Source organism: Copidosoma floridanum, unplaced genomic scaffold, assembly GCF_036245765.1.
Source record: "Copidosoma floridanum isolate Cflo_tuat_1 unplaced genomic scaffold, Cflo_Japanese_pri ptg000034l, whole genome shotgun sequence".
In the NCBI taxonomy this organism is placed as follows: Eukaryota; Metazoa; Arthropoda; class Insecta; order Hymenoptera; family Encyrtidae; genus Copidosoma; species Copidosoma floridanum.
The window spans coordinates 6974351-6998279 of NW_028321911.1; the positions used below are offsets into that span (position 1 = coordinate 6974351).

At 36.5% G+C, this 23929-nt stretch overlaps 2 protein-coding genes across 3 annotated transcripts in view; both read left to right on the forward strand.

Moving 5' to 3' along the window:
• Nucleotides 1-332: 332 nt before the first annotated feature.
• The window catches only part of LOC149373257 (uncharacterized), a 93256-nt gene continuing 69659 nt past the window's right edge, over nucleotides 333-23929 (forward strand). The window contains exons 1-3 of the mRNA XM_089597575.1: nucleotides 333-409; nucleotides 486-592; nucleotides 634-699. Coding sequence (XP_089453701.1) covers nucleotides 333-409; nucleotides 486-592; nucleotides 634-699 — 250 coding nt within the window. The remainder of the gene's footprint in view (nucleotides 410-485; nucleotides 593-633; nucleotides 700-23929) is intronic.
• The window catches only part of UHRF1 (ubiquitin-like with PHD and ring finger domains 1), a 50380-nt gene continuing 45222 nt past the window's right edge, over nucleotides 18772-23929 (forward strand). Inside the window, exon 1 of one of the 2 annotated variants that reach the window (XM_014349621.2) lies at nucleotides 18772-19192. In XM_014349621.2, coding sequence (XP_014205107.2) covers nucleotides 18986-19192 — 207 coding nt within the window. In that variant the 5' untranslated portion in view covers nucleotides 18772-18985. The remainder of the gene's footprint in view (nucleotides 19193-23929) is intronic. The other variant, XM_089597617.1, reaches the window with a different exon arrangement.

Genomic DNA, 23929 nt, shown 5'->3' on the forward strand with positions numbered 1-23929 from the left:
AGCCGAAACGTACCAGCTGATTTGAAACACATCATTATTAAGGAAAAAATTTTTTTTAGTTTATTTTAATTTTTTTTTTTAATAATTCCGTGTTTCAAATCAGCCCGTACGTTTCTGCTGAAAAAAAATTTCGGCTGGCCCATATCTTGGTTCTCGATGAATGGGGAGCATTAGTTTAAATGGACGGAAGGTTGGAAATCGCTACTACTGCAATTAATGTTACCAAGTGTCATCGGGTTATTTTGCTGATACTATAATTACGCATCATTGCTCTAACTATTGTTTAAAACAAGTGTACAGAACGAAAAGAGTCAATACGCATAACATTACGCATGCGGTTATTTGACAAGGACACAGGGGAACTCACTGGCAGCCTTCTCTCGCTCCGCATATCGGTGCTAAGTGTGGGGTACGGTAAGAGTCGGAATTTTTTTTTATTTTCATTGTACTCGTTTCAAAAAATTTTCGCCGAGAAGCACACATAGTGCAGTGCCGCGAGAATACGATGACGATTTAAAATTAAGAAGCCGAGGATTTGATCAGAGGCAACAGGACCGGCTAACAAGCAGCGGCGACAGCAGCCCGGAAGCCAGTAGGACTAGGGTAACAATTGCTGATAACCACAGGATCAAGAAAACAAGAGGCAAGGAAAATGGTCCCAGAAATTTTATTCCTATTGGTGTGCATATCGCCTAGCACGTGAGTACATATTTAATAAAATTAATTGTATATTCCTTACTCCTAAGGCAAAATAGGAGAGGCACTAGTTAGGTAGAGATGAGAGCAATGGATTTTAATTTTTTTATCCTTGATATATACATATTATTTATCCGCCGTTTTTCTTAAGCGCAAAACATAAATTACGCGATAAAATAGACCTAAAACGCATTGAATTAGTAGAATTTTGTTGAGAAAACGATTCACGTGATAAAAGAATTGGAAAACAAGGAGAAAAATCAGTGACTCATAACGCAAAAACTTGACAAGTCCGTTGAAAACAGGAAACAGCACACTGAAAAAAAAATCAAGCAGCTGTAGCATGATATGAGAATCTATACTGCGTTAGTATGACTATCGATTCACGTGTGCAATGCTTGGATTTCAAGTATAGATCGTATGAGATGCGCTCAAAGTAATATAGTATGGTCTGCTAGCATATACACTATGACACACACGGTCGTAGCGCGTGGAGCCCACGCGCAAAGTGTTTCGCGTGTACGCACGCTGAATTCGAGTGGGAGCTATAGGCATATCCTATACATAACATACGCGGTCTGCAATACTCATTCATTACAGCTGATATACTGATGTGATATGTGTGATGCTCGTGTGATTTTATGTGTATAATGATGAATAACCAAGGTAATAGTTATTTCTTTAATAAGTACTAAATTAATGTGGCGATTGTTCATCATTAATTACTAATATTTTGTTCAAGTGTACTACATGTGAATTGTGCTCAACTTTATTTGTCAACACCCTGCGCTGAGTGCATTATATATATATATATATATATATATATATATAGAGAGAGAGAGAGAGAGAGAGAGAGAGAGAGAGAGAGTGGAGACAATCCCCGAAACATCAGTATACGTTACAATTTTGAAGGTTATACGGCAAAAGGTAAATTAATAAACACCTGTGTCAGCGTGAAAATATTAAACAGTATGACAATGCCAATAGAAAAATTCCTCATAGTTTTTGTAAGATTTTTTAAAATTACTTTGGGTAAATACAAAAATCATTTTTTGTTACCAGTATGTGTTAAAATGATGGATTTAACTAATTATGTACTCTAATGTCAATCGCATTGGTAAATATCAGTAGAAGTTGGAACTACGTATTTATATCCAAAGAATTGTCTATTATAATTGAATCTTGATTATATCAAATATTAGGATTTTTCTGCCATATAAATATATAAAAATATTTTTTTACGTAATATTTTATCATAGGACAGCCCTTGAATTTACAGTAATGTGTATTCTAACAGATTAAGTATACCTTAGTAAGCACAGTGAAAAAGACCAAACCCATGATAGGCACGTAGAATACCTGAGATGCCTGTGCATCTCGATCATGCATGTCTCTCATTCAAAATCAGTATGAGTACACACGAAACACTTTGCGCGTGGGCTCCACACGCTACGACCGTGTGTGTCACAGTGTATACGCTAGCAAACCATACTACATTCGTTTGAGCGGATCTTATACCGTCTATCCTGTATCGCACAGTGTTGCTATGTGAACCGATGCGTTTAACCCAATACTTCTCTCACACTGTCGATATATGGATGGTATTCATGCTACAGATGCTTGATTTCTTTTTTCGTGCAGAGACCAGAGGGGAGAGAGAACAGCGTCTTAAGGAGAGGATAAGTTCCATAAATTGGATCAAGCACGAAAAGTAGGGAAACGACTCTCTCGCCCGTCTGTTATCTCCATAGAGGTATAAGAATAGAGGAGAAAAGGGGGCGTGATATGCGACAGCAGAATTCGCTACGTAACGGGGCATATGTCTTTGTCTGGCAGTTATGTTATTGGTCGAGTCATACATGAGATTGAATCAACTGTAGGATTCAGAACGAAGAAGTAGCCAATAACGTGGCTTTGGCAACAAGGACAGATGCCCCGTTACACTTAGTTATGCTGTCGCTGCCGCTAATGGTCTAGTATAGCGCTTTTCCCCTCTATTCTTATACCTCTATGGTTCTCTCTCATGCTGCTGCAGCTAGGTGAAAGGGACCAAATATTATGACCTAAACATAACATATATCGTACCGAGAGCTGGTAGAGGGACCCTGAGCATTATCTTACATGTAAATAATAACACAAAAATTATACATAATTATATTATACGTGAAAATGATCGAGTCGATATATGAGGATGAATGAGCAAAAATGTATTGAGGAGAAATTGAGAGAGAGTCTGATCAAGTGTATGCATGTTGCGAACAGATTTTAAGCAGCGCCAACGTACGTGCACGGAGACTGTAAACGAAGTTTCGTCGGCCAAGAACTGCAATAAATGACGGTGTTGTAAATAATGAATTTATTCTATTTTCTTATCCCTTCCCTGTTGTTGCGGTCCAATAAAAACCAATAAAATTTTACAATAGGATTTTTCTATTAGTTTCTTATCGGTATTTGCACCCGTAAATCCAAATAAAATCCGAAATGGTTAAAAATAGATTTTCTATATCATTTATTATAACTAGGACATGATTGAACAAAAATAAATTGACAAATTTATGTCATACCATCCGGATGGTAACATCAAAACGGGGGGATTAGAGTATTTTATATGTAAATTGAAAGAAAAGTTAGTTATTAATTTTTATTAGAATTTAGTAAAAAATACTTTAGTCCCCCCGTTTTGGTGTTACCATCCGGATAGTATGACATAAATTTGTCAATTTATTTTTGTTCAATCATGTCCTAGTTATAATAAATGATATAGAAAATCTATTTTTGACCATTTCGGATTTTATTTGGATTTACGGGTGCAAATACCGATAACAAACCAATAGAAAAATCCTATGGTAAAATCAATGAATTTTTTATTGGTTTTTATTGGACCGCAACAATAGGGTTAACAACATAAGATATGCACTGGAGCTGCAGGATATCATTTGTAAGTATTGCATCGTTCAAGTGGCACATAAAATGTTGTTTCACATGTTTGCAGAAAATGTTTCTTAATTGTTTCTTCAAAAAATTTTTTAACATAATACTAACACATACTAACACTTTACATTTACAGAATTTAGGTCAGAGTCATAAGGTTGAAATAAAAATACAACTAGATTTCTAATCATTTGATGTTCCATTTATTAAAAATATTCACTCACTAATTCATCGTCGTGGTTTCTTTCATCAGATTAGAGACATGACATGGATAGCACTTAACGTTGTAGAAAGATTTTTCTTTAATCACTACATTTTTAAATTTTTATTTATAAAAGGTTAGATTTATATTCTCAAATTAACATATCTTGCGAAAGGCTAACTACGTTTATCATAGATCTTTTTCTATGCACATTAAGCATTTTTTGGTTAAGCTAAGTATAACTTTGAAACTATAATTTTTTTTTTCTTAAACTATGCTAACGCCATCAAAGTGTCAAGTAATCATTCAAGCAGTTGCGTCAAAGAAACCAAATAAAGAAGTAAAACTTGGAATATCAATAATTTACTTTAATATTTTCTACCCATAAAATTGAAAAGGCGATTGTTAACTCCAACAATTAATTGACACTCAAGTGCTGTTTAGTTTTTCGTTAAATTAACAATAATTTTGAACGTAGGACGCTCTTCTCAGATACTACACTTTCTTTTTCTTTTTTTTTTTTTTTTCTTTTTCTTTAATTTTATTAGCTATATTGATTTATCATGCCACACGTACGTTGAGGAATGCGAGTAAAACAAAAAGTGCATTGGCACAGTCAACTGTTTTCAGTTTTTCAACTTTTTCACAAAGAATACTTTTTATTACACCTATGAATAAAATAATTATTTTTTATATTTAAATTAAAATCAAATATTGAAAAAATACATGTTTGTACAAGAATAATTTTTTATTTATTCATTTGCAAATACAAAAAAAAAAAGAAATAAAAAAATAAAAAAAAAGCAAGTTACACATGAAGTATTCCTGTTTTAAAAGTCTTTATGCATCTGAAATTCGTATTTAATGACAAATCGTTGAGTCTCATTTTATTACATAGTAAGAAATATAACTACTTTCTGCTCCGAAGCTTTGCATCAACACTTTCTGGTTGAGTTATTCTCATTTTTTTTGAAGAATAAATCATTCAATTATTTACAAGAATGGTATAAAATATATGAGGATAGTAAAGAATGAAAAATAATTACTGTACTTATTCATAATACGAAAAGTGGATTTCAAAATCAACGCATTGTTGCATACCCTTACTCTTAATACCTATATTTACTCATTTTGTTTTACAAACGAAAGAGCGTTAAAATATTATATATCTGTATACATATGTGACCTGTGGGAATGTATAGATGTGGGCTGCGTTCACAGTGGTAGACACTAGTATAAAACTAGTGTCAGGGCTGAGCGTGTAACTTGAGCCATGTCGTAAATATAATTGGCATCGGGTCAAATATTATATTTACGACGTTTCATAAAAAACAAAATCTTAAATTTGGTGATTTTACGCCACATGTCCCATCGTTGCTGTGAAAAGGGTGTGTAGACGTGCAAAAAATACTTCAACACCAGCAAAAGGATTTGACTGGGGCCATTTGGGTGTAATATTAAATGTTTGTTCAAAAGTATCTTACCACTAGGCATGCATTATCTTAAAACTCGGGCTGAATTTAAACTTGATTTGATTGTTAAGACACGTAAGGTAAAAGCACCAGTACGTGAACACTTCCTAAAATTGCACCAGTAGATTGAACAGCTTGAATAAACTATTTTCAATTTAAGTGGATAAAAAAAAAAAATGTTTCTGATATCCTTTGATCGTTCTTTAGATAAAACAAAATTTATATTTCAGTAAGCCTTTATACTCAACGAGAAAAAAATTATTTATTTGTGCAACTTGTATGTGGTGGCTTGAGAGACTGTTCAGGTACTGGTACCATTAGGTTTTACCTATACCCAGTACTCGAACACATAAAAATGATTGAAATCACTGTTAATCAATAATAATAGTATGTCAAGCCAGTCGTTATAGTTTTCATAATATGTCACCAATGAAATTAGAAAGAAATTTTTCGATTTGGTTATTTGCAATACATAATAAAAATAGAAATCAGTAGAAGGCAGCTAACATAACCTCTCTCCCATTTAATTAACATGGGATGTTCAAGTACTCGGTCAAAAATACGTATCGGTACCAATACCTGAACACGCTGTTCATCTACTGGGTCATTGGTAAAAAAACTTTAAAATTAATTTATTAATTGTACACATGACCTAGAAAAACTTTTTTGTTTTTTTTTTAAAGGAAAAAATATAAACTTACTGGCGCAATGACTGTTTTGTTGTTATGCAAATCAGAAATTCAATAAAAATGAGAAAACAAAGACTTTCTGGAAAAAGTGTTCACGTACTGGTGCTTTTACCTTAACAGAAAAAAAAAATGTTAAAGTGTGCGATCTATTTCTTACTAGTTTGAGGGCATTCGGTGTAGGTATGCGTCTTACCTTACGGGCTCCACTAGTTTAGTAAATGTAGCGCGCTCGCCAGGAATCGATATTAATGGCTTTTTGAGAGTTGATCGCGACTGGTGACCGGTCACAATACACTCAGAAACTCAGTGGTTCAATCGGGGAATCCGATAATCGTCGACTTCGACGAGATAAATCAAAGTAACGTGGCGTCAACTTAACCTTTTATCCCATATTTAAAAAGTAAATAACGTTACAAGACCAATACACTTTCCGATTTATCGAATTCACCGATTGATCCCCTGTTGGGGGATCTGATCGCGATATTTCGATACAGCCTGATACTGTTCTATAAATCTCGAAAATAGCGCTCTAATTGGTTAGTTCCAGTGATATTCGATGGAATACTTAGTTCAGAATAACTGACCAATCAAAGAGCTGCATCGAGTGATATCGGGCTGTACCGAAGTATCGCGATCAAAAGCACAGGGACGTAAGAAAAGCATTGGTTGATACATATGTATGTGGGGAAGTATGGGGCACTACCGGCAGCCCAACTTTATTAATTAATAATGACGAAACTTCTTGGAGTAAAGCTATGAAAAAAATGTAATTTCAAATGCACAGTATTATAATCATGTATACTAAACATTGCCGTGTCAAACTGGTATTTGAAAATTCTCGTACGGCCATTTTTTTCGATTGACAATTGTAACCGCTACTTGTACTAAATTACTATTATTATTATGTTCGTAATTTAGTTTTTTAGAAGAATCAGCAAAAAACATTCAGGACAATCAATTCAAAATAATTTTTTTTATTAATTCCTTGTTAGTATTAGAGACATACAGGGTGAAGGAGTGACCTAACTTCCGCCGCATGCACCGTTTTCACACTATCTGTGAAAACGTAAGTGCATAGTGCTTGTGTATGCACGTGTATATAGATGTACTAAACAGTGCTATTCTTACGTCTTTGCATATCATGTATATGCCAATTTAAATTTGGAATCGTTATGTTGTGGTAGCCCCATAGATGCAGGGTAGAGCTGCAGGACAGAATTCTCTCTATAAGCTGCTATGCTTAGTCTATCCTGGGGCTCTACAATAGTAAACGATGTATCGTCATATTGCAAAATTCCTCTCTAAAATTTCTTTAGTTTTCTCAATTTTCTCAAACCTTTTTTATTCGAAGACTTTCAAGAGAAGTTTGTGATATCGTGATATATATTTAAGTTGGTAGAGCCTCTTGTGACGAGTTTCGATGTATCGAAAAAAATAGTTTTTTGCGATATCCCATAGACCACGCATGCGGCTTAACACAAAAAAACTAAAATCGCAAGCACAGTCTTAGGGAATATCGCACAATTTTTTAGTTTTTTCGATATATCGAGACGTGTGACAAGGCTCCTTGAGTGGTTTTGGGTATCTAAAATATATGATTTTAGCTCTGGTCTCAACTTCAACATAAAAACCTGACGTCGCGTTAACATTTAGATATCTGTTTGGACGTGACGTCAAGATTCATGGTTGATGCTGCGACCGCAGCAAAACCCAGATACTTAAGGGTGCGTTCGATTCACATCGGGTGACCGCGTATTGATCTCTCATCGGTTAGTTACTCCCAAGTACAGTATATCTACAAATAATACTGGTACTTGTACATGAATATACCAGACTATATCCGATCAGCAATCGATACGTGACTGATACGCAACCGACTGATGTAAATCGAACGCAGCCTTAGGTAACGCAATACCACAGTTACTACAGGATAGACCTTTTGCACTGCAGGATAGACTTCACACGGCAGCTTATGGAGAAATTCCATCCTGCATCGCTCTATTGAGCATCATGTGACTGGGTTCGTATTCCGTAACTTGTCCAGCTTACATTTACGCTTACTACAGTAGACTCCAGTTAGCGCAAGTGTCAGCAACTAGCTAGCTATTGCATGAAGTTACCCCCAGGGTGGTATTTTGTAACGTGTCTAGCTTACATTTGCCCTAGCTAGACTAGACAAACTAAACTTGACGTCATGTTACAATGCTAAAGTGAATGGTAACGTTTTGTCAAAGCTAGCTAGTCTATAGTCTAGCGCTATAGGCTAGCTGGTGCACGAAGTTACGGAATGCAGTCTTTAGACTTACACTGGACGTATTAGGTTATGCCACACAAGCTTATCCCCCAGATGGCGCGATCGTGCCTACGAGAATGTGGCGTCTTCAAGTGTAAGCATATATACAATGTCTACATGTATTCGTTTGTATTGGGATCGGGTTATTGAGTTATTTGGAACTCAAAAGCCTAATATTGGAGTTTCAAATGTTTACCACAATGTACATGGATAGAAGGAGGCGTGGCGCTGACGTCGGAGAGCCTACTCTCGCGGAGTCTCGCACCTTCCAAAATTCAGCACCTCACGTAAAACTACATTGGTAATTGGCGCTTGAGCTTAGTTTCAATCACAATATACATATGTATATACATGCGCAAACTATATGTATACACGTCTTTTTGCGGTACACCGTACTTCCACGTGAGGTGTGATGCGTCGATGTCGCGCGATGCATTAACATGCGTTTTAAATGGGATTGCTTGACGTGACAATACGGATGGGCAAAATATATATCGATATACCGGAAGTACCGATATTTTTTCACCGATATATCTACACGTTTTGCCGTTACATTTTTCCACCGATCTATCGTAGATCGATAGATTTTCAACGGTATCGAAATAACATCATGAACAATACATTTTCGTCCATACAAACATTTAACAGTCAAGATTATTAAAAACAAGAAGAACGGTGGAAAAAATTACGCACTGCAAATATACACAGTGCGTTTTTTATCAGTTAATTATTTTTGTATGTGCTAATACTTGAAATTAAACCCAATTTCCGTGTGCATTTATATACACATCTATCGATGTATCGGAATATGGGTGTACTATTCCAATAACATTGATATGCTTCAGATGTATCATTAATATATGGATATATTTTTTGAGTTGGCTCAAAGTAACTCATTGTACACTACACTTACACTGCCATCTATGCAACTCAACTACCCTATGTCTTTAAACGAATTTCGATACTTTCGAATGTATATGTGATAGTCTCCCAGTGTCCGGACACCGTTAAGACTATCATATATATATATATATATATATATATATATATATATTTGTCAATACACTGACTCTGCCATCTATGAATCTTGGGTGCTCCTACTATCTAAACAAATTTCGATACTATCGACTATATACGCGATACTCATGCAGTGCCGACCCATCGTTGAGACTATTAATTTTGTCGAGTCACTGTTGCGTGTTGCGTCGTGTCGCGATACTCTCGCAGTGTCGAGACACTATTGACACAATGGTTTTTGTCGCGTAGCTGTTGAGTCGTGTCGCGACAATTAAACGTCGGTACAGAAGGATTCTCGGCATTTTTGCATTTGGAACTTTTTCTACATGTATATGCCGTATTTACAGATATACATATATTGATTTACAAGATAGATATTATACGCACAATTGCAACCCATAGTAACTCTGGATTCTCTTGACTTATAAAATTATTTAAAAAATAAAAATTGTACAGCCATTTGTAGGTACCATCCGGTTAATGACGACGACGACGACGTTGCACACTACTACAGTACTGATCTAATTAACATTCTTTATTTCGTTTTACAGTTAATACCTTTCAATCTCTTAAATAATGCATATTTGATGAGATGGACACACTTTAGAGGTATGATGATTAATGTAATAAAAATGAAGTAAGCCTTGAAAAATAAGGCTTTACAGTAGACTCATAATCTGATTCTGTGTGTATAACTCTCTGTCTGAATTAAAATCATTATGAAAATTTTTTTTAATCCTAAACAATTTTTCACACCAATATCTGACAACTTGGTGTTATGAGTTTTTAAAACACACTTAAACTGTTTTTGGTCAATAAAATTATTATTAACAATTCAAACATAAAATATTACATATTATTTTTCGATACTATTATGCAATAACGATTTTAAAAAGAATTCACGTGTCAAAACACTATAAACATTCTCAAATATGATTTTTAAATCCCGTAGGCAATTGCCATTGCTAAAAAGTACACGAAAATTAATACATGCTTCAATACTGGCATAAACCCCTTGTAGGTTTTCAAGATTTTTTAAGAAACTCAAGTAACTTCTCGTTAATTTATACTTCGGGAAACACGTGTCAAGTATGTTTTAAAGATATCATCATGATTTAAAATTAGTAGGTATGTTTTTTATTAAAAAAAGTGTATACAAATTTATCGTATAGTCATGACAACTCAATTATGTCCAGCGCTCGGAGACAAAATATTTTTTCCGAGGATGCAAGGTTTAAGTTGGTAGCACCTTGCATGAGCGGTCTCAAAAGTGACTGCCAAACTTGCGGGAAATTCAAATTGGCTATATGGAGCAAGACGCAAAACCCCAGATAACTCGACAACATTTCATACACCATAACTTGATAAATTAATCCTAAGCTATTTAACCCAATAACCCAACGCGCCTAAAAGCAGTATCACAAGCTTTAATGATTAATAAAATACAATAAACAATAACGCAAGCACCAATCCCCACACAACCCGGAGCAGTTACTAGTTGCTTTGTTAATTAAAATAATAAATAAAATAATACAAGCGTCAATCCCCACGCAACCCGGAGCACTTACTAGTTGCTTTGTTAATTAAAATAATAAATAAAATAACACAAGCGCCAATCCCCACACAACCCAGGGCGATTACTGGCCACTTTGTTTATTAAAATAATAAATAAAATAACACAAGCGCCAATCCCCACACAACCCGGGGCGATTACTGGCCGCTTTGTGTTTTAATTAAAAAAAATAAAATAACACAAGTACCGATCACCACACAACCCGGAGCGCTTACTGGTTGCTTTGTTAATTAAAACAATAAATAAAATAACACAAGCGCCAATCCCCACACAACCCAGAGCACTTACTAGTTGCTTTGTTAATTAAAATAATAAATAAAATAACACAAGCGTCAATCCCCACGCAACCCAGGGTGGTTACTGGCCGCTTTGTGTTTTCTTAAAAAAAAAATAAAATAACACAAGTACCGATCACCACACAACCCGGAGCGCTTACTGGTTGCTTTGTTAATCAAAACAATAAATAAAATAACACAAGCGCCAATCCCCACATAACCCGGAGCACTTACTAGTTGCTTTGTTAATTAAAATAATAAATAAAATAACACAAGCGTCAATCCCCACGCAACCCAGGGCGCTTACTGGCCACTTTGTTTATTAATTGAATAAATAAAATAACACAAGCGCCAATCACCACACAACCCGGGGCGCTTACTGGCCGCTTTGTTTATTAATTGAATAAATAAAATAAAGAATAACATTCCGAAATGTTATTTTATTTTTTTTAATTAAAACACAAAGCGGCCAGTAAGCGCCCCGGGTTGTGTGGTGATTGGCGCTTGTGTTATTTTATTTATTTAATTAATAAACAAAGCAGCCAGTAAGTGCCCCGGATTGTGTGGTGATCGGTGCTTGTGTTATTTTATTTATTTAATTAATAAACAAAGCAGCCAGTAAGTGCCCCGGGTTGTGTGGTGATTGGCGCTTGTGTTATTTTATTTATTACATTAAAAAACAAAGCGGCCAGTAAGCGCCCTGGGTTGTGTGGTGATTGGCGCTTGTGTTATTTTATTTATTACATTAAAAAACAAAGCGGCCAGTAAGCGCCCCGGGTTGTGTGGTGATCGGTGCTTGTGTTATTTTATTTATTATTTTAATTAACAAAGCAACTTGTAAGTGCTCCGGGTTGTGTGGTGATCGGTGCTTGTGTTATTTTATTTATTTAATTAATAAACAAAGCGGCCAGTAAGCGCCCCGGGTTGTGTGGAGATTGGCGCTTGCGTTATTGTTTATTGTATTTTATTAATCATTAAAGCTTGTGATACTGCTTTTAGGCGCGTTGGGTTATTGGGTTAAATAGCTTAGGATTAATTTATCAAGTTATGGTGTATGAAATGTTGTCGAGTTATCTGGGGTTTTGCGTCTTGCTTCATATAGCCAATTTGAATTTCTCGCAAGTTTGGCAGTCACTTTTGAGACCGCTCATGCAAGGTGTTACCAACTTAAACCTTGCATCCTCGGAAAAAATATTCTGTCTCCGAGCGCTGATTATGTCTTACGTTATCTTGCGTCGATCATGTTTGAGTTGTCGGTAAGTTGTTGGCGAGCGCTACTGTAACACAGTGGAGGCCAAGTCGGATTTAGATGCCAAGCTGCGGCCAACGTGGCCGGCATGGCAGCCAAGCTTTGACCCAGTTTTCGCCCACTTTCAATTTCTACTCGGGCAGTTGCAAAACCTGGGGTTAGTAAGCTATAGACTGATAAAAGAAGTTCTGAAATCGCCCAGAAAATGCTGTACTGCCACTTTGGTATGTTACGTAATCGACCCTGCTGATTACGGGAAAATACCAAAAATGCTGTGAGTGTTGCGATTCTTGCGAAGATAACGTTTCTTGGCGAATTGAGACGAAGAACGCTGATAACTCAAAAATGGTATAGGCACATATTCAGTGTGCCCTTTCTATTCGTCTCCAAAGCATGTGCCTACATGCCCATTTCTGCGCGAATCTGTAGGCACACACTCGGCTTCCCCCCTCCTCACTTCTCAAATTAAAAAAAAGTTTGCGCCTGGTTCTTGAAAAAGATATTGCAAATAAGCGTTAATATGTATGCTTTTTTTTAGAGAGGTTTCCCATCCGAAATTTTATTTTGTAAAAATTTAATACTTATATATATATTGGGAATAAAAAATATATAAATAATATTCCAGTCCTGAAGATATCAAGTTGTACCAACGTTTCACATCAACGAAACTATTAAGGAAGTTTGGGAGTTTCATTCACAGAGGCGAGGAACGAGGAGTCCTTCTTGCCTGCGCATCTGGGACCCTTTTACCGTGCACCTCCTCTTAATACAAACTTGAAACTGTACGACTGTAATTGATTATATTTTTAAAAAATGCCTGGTGAGTCATGATTTTTCTTGAGAATTTTCCTTTGTACTAACGTTTCTATGAAAACGTTTTTTTTTTCCAAAACATTTAGAATATACCTAAATTTTAATTAAAAGGCGAACCTAACCTCGTTCTTTCATAAGAGATCGTGTTAAACTGTCAATATTTCATAATTTTTTTCTCGAAAATTTTCCGTGGTGAAAAATCTAAAAAAATTTAATGTAACTCCTAACGTGCTCAAATATAACATAAATTTTTTTTGGCACATGTCTCCATTTTTAACTTTTCTTCCAAACCTCCTTAACCAACTAAGCTATTCAGGACTTGCATCTTCTAAAATCCGAATAAGGTACTACAACAACTTCGTAAGTACTAAAAGTATACGAGTGGATCATTTTTGTAGTTGGATACCAAGTCACGTAATGTTTTTCCGCTGCATGCTCGGTCCGTACTCGCTATGCTATTTATGCTATGCGCCTATGTCAGGTGGCGCCGTCGAATGAGAGAAATTGTCCCTCGCGAAGATCGCCAGAATGCATGGAGACTTGTAGGAAAATTTTTTAATAAATTAAAAAAAACATTATTAATAGTTAATTGACTAAATTAATCAGTGATTTGAGTGTGTATCATATGTTAGTAAAAATTTTGTTTGGTGTTGTCATATGTGTACTACAAGATTGTAAAATATAAAAACATAGATTGCGACTATGATAACATAGCAAATATGAGTGCATTATACATGCTCACACTTGTGTAAAGCTTAAAGGATACAGGTAATACACGGAAGCGTAATATAGATGTATAAAAGTTAACCTAACCTGTCATAAGTATTTACGTTTATTAAACACTCTGTGTTGTGAGAAATAGATAAATGTAAGCAGTACTTGTGTTTTCTCAAGCTCTACACAACTAAAAGCATGTACATATGCACTTATTCGCTCCGTGCATGACACGCAGCGCCGCCCTCGGTGTCAGAATCGCGCAATACCGTACCCCCGTATGATTAAATCGTAACACTGTCGCTTATAGAAGAAAGTATTATTCATTGAATAAGACGTACATACTGCTATCGCGTAAACATCAGCACCCCAAAAAATGGATATGATTATCCAAACAGGCTTTAAAAGTGTAAGTTGCAACATACTTTTTAATAATAAAACGCTGAAAAAAGCTAAAAAATTAGTAGAGAGTGGGCACGTTGCCTACGTACAGGAATATGTAAATAAAGGAGTCGGTCATCTGATCAATTGCTATGTTGTGAGGCAAACATCTGTCAGCTTAAATCCATACAAAGTAGAATTATCTGTAAGTACATTAGTGCCTATGCTTGAAAAATGTAGGTTATGGTAACATATACATAAATGTGTAATTTATTTATCAGATTAACGAAAACCGCTGTATCCGACGTGAGCTGCGAATGTGTAGCTAATCAGAGCAAAAAGTGTAAGTGTACCCCCTGTTTTCTTTCTTGTTGCAATTAATAACGCAGCACTGTCTCGTACGCATTTCGTTACTTTGTAAACGTAAACACTGATTCAGATTATTCAGCTAGCGGCAGCCTATGTCGACTGCTTGGAGTTCTTGTTCTCACGTATACAACATTACAGATAAGTATGTGTGTTGTGTACTATATGACAGATGATATTTAATAACCCATTATTTAAAATTTCGGGCGATTTGAAGTGCCTAGCAAAATTATTTATCCGTATTATAGACCCGGTTTGGCTAAATAACATTTTTTTCCGCCTTCGATTTCTCAACTAATTACTTCAAATGAAATAATATCTTTTCTCATATAAGACAACGCTTACTGTACGATTCATGGGGGTACGGGTTCGCCAACTTTGCTCACCTACAGCGCTGCAGTCGTTTTTTTTATCCCCTCCATACTGATGCACGGAGCGAATATATGCTGTGTTATGACGGTCGCAACGTATGTTTTTATTTTTTCAAATCTTGTAGTACACATGACAACACCAAAAAAATTTATTACTGTACACTAACATAATACACGATCAGATCTCTGATTCATTTGGTCAATTCACTCTTAATAACTTTTTTTTAAATTATGGCGATCTTAGCGAGGGACATTTTCTCTCACTCGACGGCGCCACCTGACGTAGGCGCACAGCGATAATACCCAAGAGAGTATAGTTGAGAGAAGGAGATAAGAGTGGCGTTTGATGTGTACATAGGTAGAAACAAATCAGCTGACGCATACACATTGAACCAACTCATGCGCGGATGTATATCTATACATGTGAGTATACAATATGTATACGTGTAAATAGCTACGTTACTGTACCTTCGCAAACTTCATCCCTAGTATTTAACGTCAAAGCTTTTCAAAATATAATTAGTATAAAAATATTTTTATAATGGATACTTGATCGCTGGAACACCCGTGTAAAAATATGATGTGTTGTCCAATTACGTAGCTGTGAAAAAAAAATTTTTTATGAAAAGATTTTAAAACAATATATAACAAATAGCAAATTTTCGTTCGACCGTATTTTATTTTATTATGCAGCGAGTGACAGGATGGTTATAAAAGTAAAAATTTTCTGAAAAATGGGAAGGCAAATTAAATTTTATAAAGGGTTGCCAAAACCATCGGATTTTTTAAACGATCCTTATCTATATGCATGTACATACACGAATTTTTTCAACGATAAGCTACGTTGCTGTCTGTACAATAATTTAGGATCATGAATATAATAATCTAACCTCGTGTAAGAGTTCTCGCGCTTATGCGTGCATGCATAGGCTCGCGGGTGGTGCACACGTAAGCCTGCGCGTAATGCATGTGTACGATAGCGCACGCACGCGTACGATCTAACACAGTGCACACGCATGCTCGCGCGTGGTGCCCACATAAGCTTGCGTGGTCCTACATGGAGCGCCTGAACCCTTGTCAAATAACAGGATGAAGAAATAAAGAGAACTCAGTGGAGCAAGATATATATGTAACGCATGGATCCCATTTTACAGCACAAAGCTCTACTACTGACGCAGTATTGCACTATTCTCAGTACCATGCTGGACGTGTGAGAGAGATAGATAGATATCCCAATCAAAAACTTTAATGCTGAATCAACGTTGATTTCAGCGATACATCAACGCTGAACCAACGTTGAATCAACGTTGATTCCATGAATGATAGAACACTGAAATCAGTCGTAATTTATATTGTTGATTCAACAATGATTCAACGTTGAATGAACACCAATTCAACATTGAATCAGCGTTAAATCAGTGTTGATTTAAACGTTAATTTAATTTAAAAAAATATAATGCGTATTCAATACAGTTTAACATCAAATAACTGAACCCCCCTGTTTTGGTGTTACCATCCGGACAGTACCTTTATAAACGTCAATATATCTGCCCCAAATGTTACTATTCTACTTTGTAATTTTAAAAAATTTAATTTTAACGTTTCGATCGACGCTGAATCAACGCTGATTCAACGTTGAATCAGTGTTAAATCAACAATGTAAATTACGACTGATTTCAGTGTTCCGTCATTCATGGAATCAACGTTGAATCAACGTTGATTCAACGTTGGTTCAGCGTTGATTCAACGCTAGAATCAATGTTGATTCAGCATTGATTCAGCATTGAAGTTTTTGATAGGGTTTTTTTATTCCAAGGATTCAAGATCTGACTGGCAAAGAAATATCGAAGGGCAATTCTTCTCAGACTTGTAATGACGTGAGTGTGAAGGAACGCTGGTAAGTAGCAGTGCGAACCACCAGCCTAAGTATAGCGAGAAAACCCCAACCCTTACGGACCTCGGCACATCCACCACCTCTGGAAAAAGTCCCGTAAGGTAATCTGGGCGGCCAGTCTTTAACGTGCAATACATTAATAGCCCAAGGAAGTACCGTCGACGCAAGGTCAAAGTAAGCCAACCTTAACGTCTAAAATAAGACTTCAATTTCGCATTACGCCTCAGAGAAAACACATAACGTACCGCCGTATTTAGCAACCGCTGATGGAGCTTCAACTCGAGATAGCTAGACATGTCAGTAAGCACCAGGCAGTAAAAATCAAAGTGAGGGACAATCAACGCACCCGCCAGCATCGAACGAAAACGTACCGAAAGCGCCTCACCATTGCGGAGAAGACGATAAAGCACGCCATAAACCCTGGAGCACACCCTCGACACATGACGCCATGACGGTTCTAAGACAAGTCCTCACTAAAAACAACCCCCAGGCTTCTAACCGTGCTGGTCAGCGCAACAGGATGACCCCTTAACAATATTGGCGGCAATGTTGTCTTATCGATGCGCATGTGATGCTGTACTGAGGCATAAAGAATCGCATAAATTTTCTCATCGTTAAGCATGACTCCAGTCACCCGTCCAGTAGCCTGAATCAAATTCTTGTCGGGCTTATGCAACCTCCCCACCATCGGCAATGCGCAAGAGAGACAGATATCCACGCTCAGTGCTGTGTCTCTACTCGTGCTTTAGTACTATACATAAGAACGAGCAAGTCTATACTTCCTATATGTCCATTGCACAGAGATGTAAGAATAGAGGAGAAAAGCGCTATACTAGCCCATTAGCGGCAGCGACAGTATAATTAAGTGTAACGGGGCATCTGTCCTTGTTGCCAAAGCCATGTTATTGGCTACTTCTTCGTCCTAAATCCTACAGTTGATTCAATCTCATGTAGAACTCAACCAATAACATAACTGCCAGACAAAGACAGATGCCCTGTTACGTAGCGAATTCTGCTGTCGCATATCACGCCTTCACTTCACGCCCCCTTTTCTCCTCTATTCTTATACCTCTATGATCCATTGTTTTAAGCTTCTAGTCCTAGCCATAGACATATAAAAAATAGACTACTTTGCTTGTTTTTATGTACGGTGCTAAATCACAAGTAGAAAGAGACACAACATCGAACGTGTATATTTGTCTCTGTTGCTCGTTGCCAACGGTGGGGAAGTTGCGATGGTTGCATTAGCTAGACATAAGATTCGTTCACCTTACAATCCAGGGACGGTCGGGGACAGTGTGGGCGAGTCGGAGACGAAAGTGAACAAGTGCTCTTCTCCGATCGTCCGCGATCGTCCCTGACCGTATGCGATGCGCAGTTGTACACGTTAGGTTAGGTTAATGCAAAAAGTAAACAAACTTGTTTGTATTTGCACTTCTTTATTTACAAACTATTGTTTACATACAGCATTAAACTAACCTAACGTGTACAACTGCGCATCGCGTACGGTCAGGGACGATCGTGGACGATCGGAGAAGAGCACTTGTTCACTTTCGTCTCCGACTCGCCCACACTGTCCCCGACAGTCCCTGGATTATAAGGTGAACGAATCTATAGTTTACTGACCCCAACCGTTGGCAACGTTGGGGAAGTTGCAATGGTTGCATTAGCTAGACATAGTTTACTGACCCCAACCGTTGGCAACGAGCAACAGAGACAAATATACAAGTTCGATGTTGTGTCTCTTTCTACTTGTGCTTCAGTGCCGTACATTAGAACGAGCACACGAGCAGTTTATTTCTTGTATGTCTATGGTTGTACCTGGTGTGCTGCCCTTACGGCTTACGCTAGCTTTCGCGCGCAATTTTTATATTACTATTACGACTGTATCCGTAATCTTGAGTTGGATTGTTTTATTAGTAAATTTAGAATAAAAACTGATGGTTTAGCGTTACTGGGGTTCGTTACGTTACTATTAAGTAAAGGAATGTCTCCATTTATATCCAACCGGTACTAGTATACCAACTTTTAAGAGTGTCAATTTGTAAAATGTATGTGCAAGTGGTAACGATTGACTCCAATAAAAAGACTGTACTTAATGCTTCGAAGCTGACAAAAATAATTGACCTAAAGAAGGATGTCGAGGAAGAGTTTGGAATTGAGACACGTGAGCAGGCACTCTTTTTTCGTGGAAAACATCTAGAGGATGACTGTACCCTCTACGATTATAGCATCAACTTGAACAACGTTATACAGGTACGACGAAATTGCTTTCAACGGTGTATAAAGTATTGATTCTGTATAATTTCCTCTTCTTAACATTCAGCCAACATGCTAAACAACCGATTTCTTACACTTGTAAATTGACATGTAATGTCATTATTTTTCTTCTTTTCAATTTCAAAGAATATCTTTTATTGTGAAGTGAACCTTCAATATATATCATTCAAACTGCTAGTTTTATATATCCATTAATAAAATGTATTCCTTCGGATTTTTTCTTTTGTGGTATAAAATATTTGAGAATAGGCATTGATCACGTAATGAAGCCATTTAATTAAAGTTCGAAAAATCGAAGAAATTGTCGCCAAAAAGCTGTGCGTAAAGTTACCTTTTACGTCTGTCAAGTGCAGAAGTTTGAATGGCTTTCTGGAGACTGAAAACTTGCTTTTCTGCTAGTTGTACATTTTTTCAAGTTAAAACTCTAAGATAGTATCATAGAAATACTTATTGAGTATTAATTACTTATTTTTGAATGCTCTTGATTTTATTTCAAGCTTTTTATATGTGTACCTTAGAAAGATACAAGAAGAGTTTGTATTGTGTTTTGGTGAATGTCTTATCAATATATTAACAATTTATTTAATTTGGACATTTTGTGACAGTTCAGAAAACTTGAAATCTGTCAAGTAAATAAATATTTTTATATTCATTCCAAAAATTTATTATACTATCAAGAAAACTGATAACAATAACTTGTAATTCCTTTTTTCAATGTAATCTGAAACAAGACGTCGGAAATTAAAATGTTTACAATTACTGCATTCAAAAAATAGTATTTAAATAAGTCAGTCATTAAGTTTTTCAAGAAATACAGTAACACTTTTCATTGGTCACGGAATTCAACAATATCACAATTCATTTTTAGTTCTTTTTCTAAGTTTGGTAGCTCCAGTTTGGCTCCTCGTTAGCAGTGTAAGGTCGCGGTTACATGGGGCGGAAATTATCAGTGGAACGTCACAGCGGAAAGAGAAAAGAGTCAAAAGAGTTCTTCTACTGCTACTTTACTGAGTTACGTGCTCCACTTCCGCTGGGAAAAATGTCCATTGTGCACATGTAGCGGAACAGAAAGGCTGAGCCATGACAGCAGCCACTGAGGGCCCAGCTTTCCAGCGGCAAACATTCGATGTTATGCATTTGACATAAATTATTATTGCTTACCTATGATATATTACGGTAGACATTTTACTATTTATAGCTATAATCATCTTCAGATGTCTGGAAAATTTAATAATAGTCGAAGAATAAGGTTATTTTATTATTTAGTCGGCTTCCGCCGTTACGCTTCGCTTTGTTATGTTCCATGTGCACGATGGACATTTTTTCCAGTCGAAGCGAAACGTGTAACTCGTTAAAGTGGTGGTAGTAGAACTCTTTTCTCTTTCAGCTGTGACGTTCCTCTGGCAATTTCCGCCCGATGCAACCGCGGCGTAATCTGTACGGCCATTAACGAAACCAATATCAGCAACCAGCTGGCTCGCACCCAGCGAAGTGGTTCCATTTCAGTGATGCCAGACAGAACGGCTTTCCCCTCAAAGTAGAGTTCAGTAGTCTAGAGATCCGCAAGCTATAGGCTCCGTGCACAAAAAACCCTAGCGCTAACTTGTGGCTAAATGGTGAATCCGCGTGGTTACGAGAATACATGGAGTAGCATGGTTACATAAAGTCAATAATTTTTTTCATCAATATCAAGCCCGTTCCTAATAGTGTGATCGTCTCAATTAAAATCCTTAACTCCTTAACTTTACGATGATATTTTTTTCAGCATGAGATTTTGCTTTAATAAGTTGTAAAAGAGACATATGTTCCATTGTTGCTCGTACATGTGAGCTACATTGTATGTGTCAGTAAAGTGTGAGAGAGGAATAGAGAACACTTAGTAGTAAAAACACATGCAATGTGGCTCACATGTACGAGCAACAATGAAACATATGTCTCTTTTACAACTTATTAAAGCAAAATCTCATGCTGAAAAAAATACCATCAAAGTTAAGGAGTAAGGGATTCTTATTAAGACGATCAGACTATTAGGAAGGATCTTGATATAAATAAAAGAAATTATTAATTTTAGGCAACCATGCTACTCCATGTATTCTCGTAACCACGCGAACTCCAGCGTTGGCCGCGATGGTCAAAAGTTGGCTGCCTATCGCAACCTTCAGAGCACTTCTTTATCAGGCCACTCTTATTAATAATTCAAATGTTAAATAATAACACAAGTGGCCATCACCCGTCGACCTAAGGCGTTTATTGACCACTCTAATAAATAACCAAAATGTTAGATAATAACACAAGGGCCTATCACCTTATGACCCAGGGACTTACTGGCCATCTTGATAATTAATGAAAATTTAATAAATAAATTTTAAAAATGAAAAATTTTTTTACTCTGAAACCGCCACATAAAATTTTTTTTTATTACGTTAAGTGATGAAATAAAAATATATTTCTAACAAAATCTTTGTGGTACTTCACTATTTAAAGTTTTTAGTAAAAAATGGCAGAAAAAAATAATACGGCCTACAATTTGTTTTTAGTTATAACAGTTATAGTTTCGGTTTAAAACCATTATGGTCATTTCTTTACTTGGGATAAAATGTTTACTTCCACCTTCTTGTATGGCTTGCCGGGCTAATAGCACTTCACTAACCATTCTTACCATCATAAAATTTTTTCTCTTAGTTAAAATATTATTTTTTTAATAGTAGGCCAGTTAGCGCCCAGAGTCATCCGATAATAGTCGCTTGCGTCATTATTTCAGATTTTATTGTTTAATAGAGCGGCCAGTAAGCGTCCCGGGTGATAGGCGCTTGCGTTATTATTTAACGTTTCAATTATCTATCAAAGCGACCAGTATAGGCCCCGGGTCATCAGGTAATAGGCGCTTGTGTTATTATTCAACATTTTATTACTTATTAGAGTGGCCAGTAGGCGCCCCAGGTCATCGGGCGATAGTCGCTTGTGTTGTTATTTAACGTTCCAATTATCTATCAGAGCGACCAGTATAGGCCCCGGGTCATCGGGTGATAGGCGCTTGTGTTATTTTCAACATTTTATTACTTATTAGAGTAGCCAGTAGGCGCCCCGGGTTATCGAGTGATAAGCGCTTGTGTTGTTACTTAACGTTTTAACTATTTAATGGAGTGGCCAGTAAACGCTGCGGGTTATCAGGTGATAGTCGCTTGCCTTATTATTCAAGATTGAATTATTTATTAGAGTGGCCAGGAAGCGCCCTGGGTCATTGGATGACATGTGCTTGTGTTATTAGTTTGAAAGATTTGGGAGCCCTGTTATTAAATAACCAAACACGCCTTAGTAAATAGGAAATCCAGGAGAAATAAGTCTTTTCCTACACTCCTGCTGTAGCTCTGCTCTGATTGGCTTCGGAACTTTTCCAATGGAAAGTTCCGATAGTAGTGGGGGTATGCGAAGATCCTCTTCGCCAACACTGCTCCTATTCGTTATTAGGTGCGACTACTAGCACCAAAGAGTCCTTACAAAAGTAAATGAAGTAGCTAAAGTTAAAACTAAAACCTCTACCAATTTACACATTCAAAAGAAAACCGCAAAAATTTAGCGCCATTTTGCAATGTAAAAAAAGCATCATGTGGCAATAACTGGAACTAAAACCTCTCCCTCGCGTCTCATGACAAATATTCTCCCTTTCCATGTGATGTGCATGTTTTTTCCAAGCCTGGTTAACAGCTTATGTATTTCATCTGTACTTCCTCAGTCACATTACGCCGTAGCCGAGTGGGCTGCGTACTCTATACTTGTGCTGGTTATATCTTCAAACCTCATCATTGTCGATTTTATTTTTTTATCCTGTGATTATTGCTTAATTACTACTATTTCAATTTGTTGATTACAATAAACAAATGGTTACAAAAAGTGCATGAATAATTAATTTGAAATACATTTAGTTTTATGCACGTTGTACTGTTTTATACCTTTCTAAAGGCTTCTATTAATCACAGGTAAGGGGGAAAATTTTATTTTATTTCATTGTTTTAAACTTAATTTGACAATGATAATAACTATTCAAATAAAATTACCGTAGGCACAAATGTAAATGCTGCTTTGCGCTCTTGAAATAATTTGCTGCCCATGAGGAGCTAATGATCAAAGATTATTACTTTATTTATTATGGCACAGCGTGCTATAGTAGGCAAATTTCCCCACTCCCCTTGAGGTACTGCCTATACCGCGTTAGGTTGTTTTAGTTACAAGTACTCCCTAAAATTTTAACTAGGCTTAATACGTTTGGCTTAAAAAACTGAACAAGTATCTTAACAAACTGACGCGAATGTTAATAAAGATGTACTTGTAACGTAGATATCTTTGTCACTAGCCATAATTTAATCTTATCTATCACCGTATTTATTAAAACATGCGCATGTAACATGCAATAGAAAATATTAGCCATCACTAAAGAAGAATGAAGAGATCGTGTCAGTTACATACTGAAGCAGAATTAAAAAGATCAAAGTTTTGCTCCGTTGGTTCAAAATCAATGTCACTCTCACCCCCAGGTTTACCAAGTGAACGCAAACAACATCGTTCGTTAAGTAACTTTACACCGTTCTTGTTACCTTTGACATCTTTAAGGTCAGTAACATCAAAAAACGTTCTTACTGGTTCCGCATTGGAATGGGGAACAGGAAAAACTGCTGTCACTAATAACTTTAAAGATGGAAAAATTAAGATATCTCC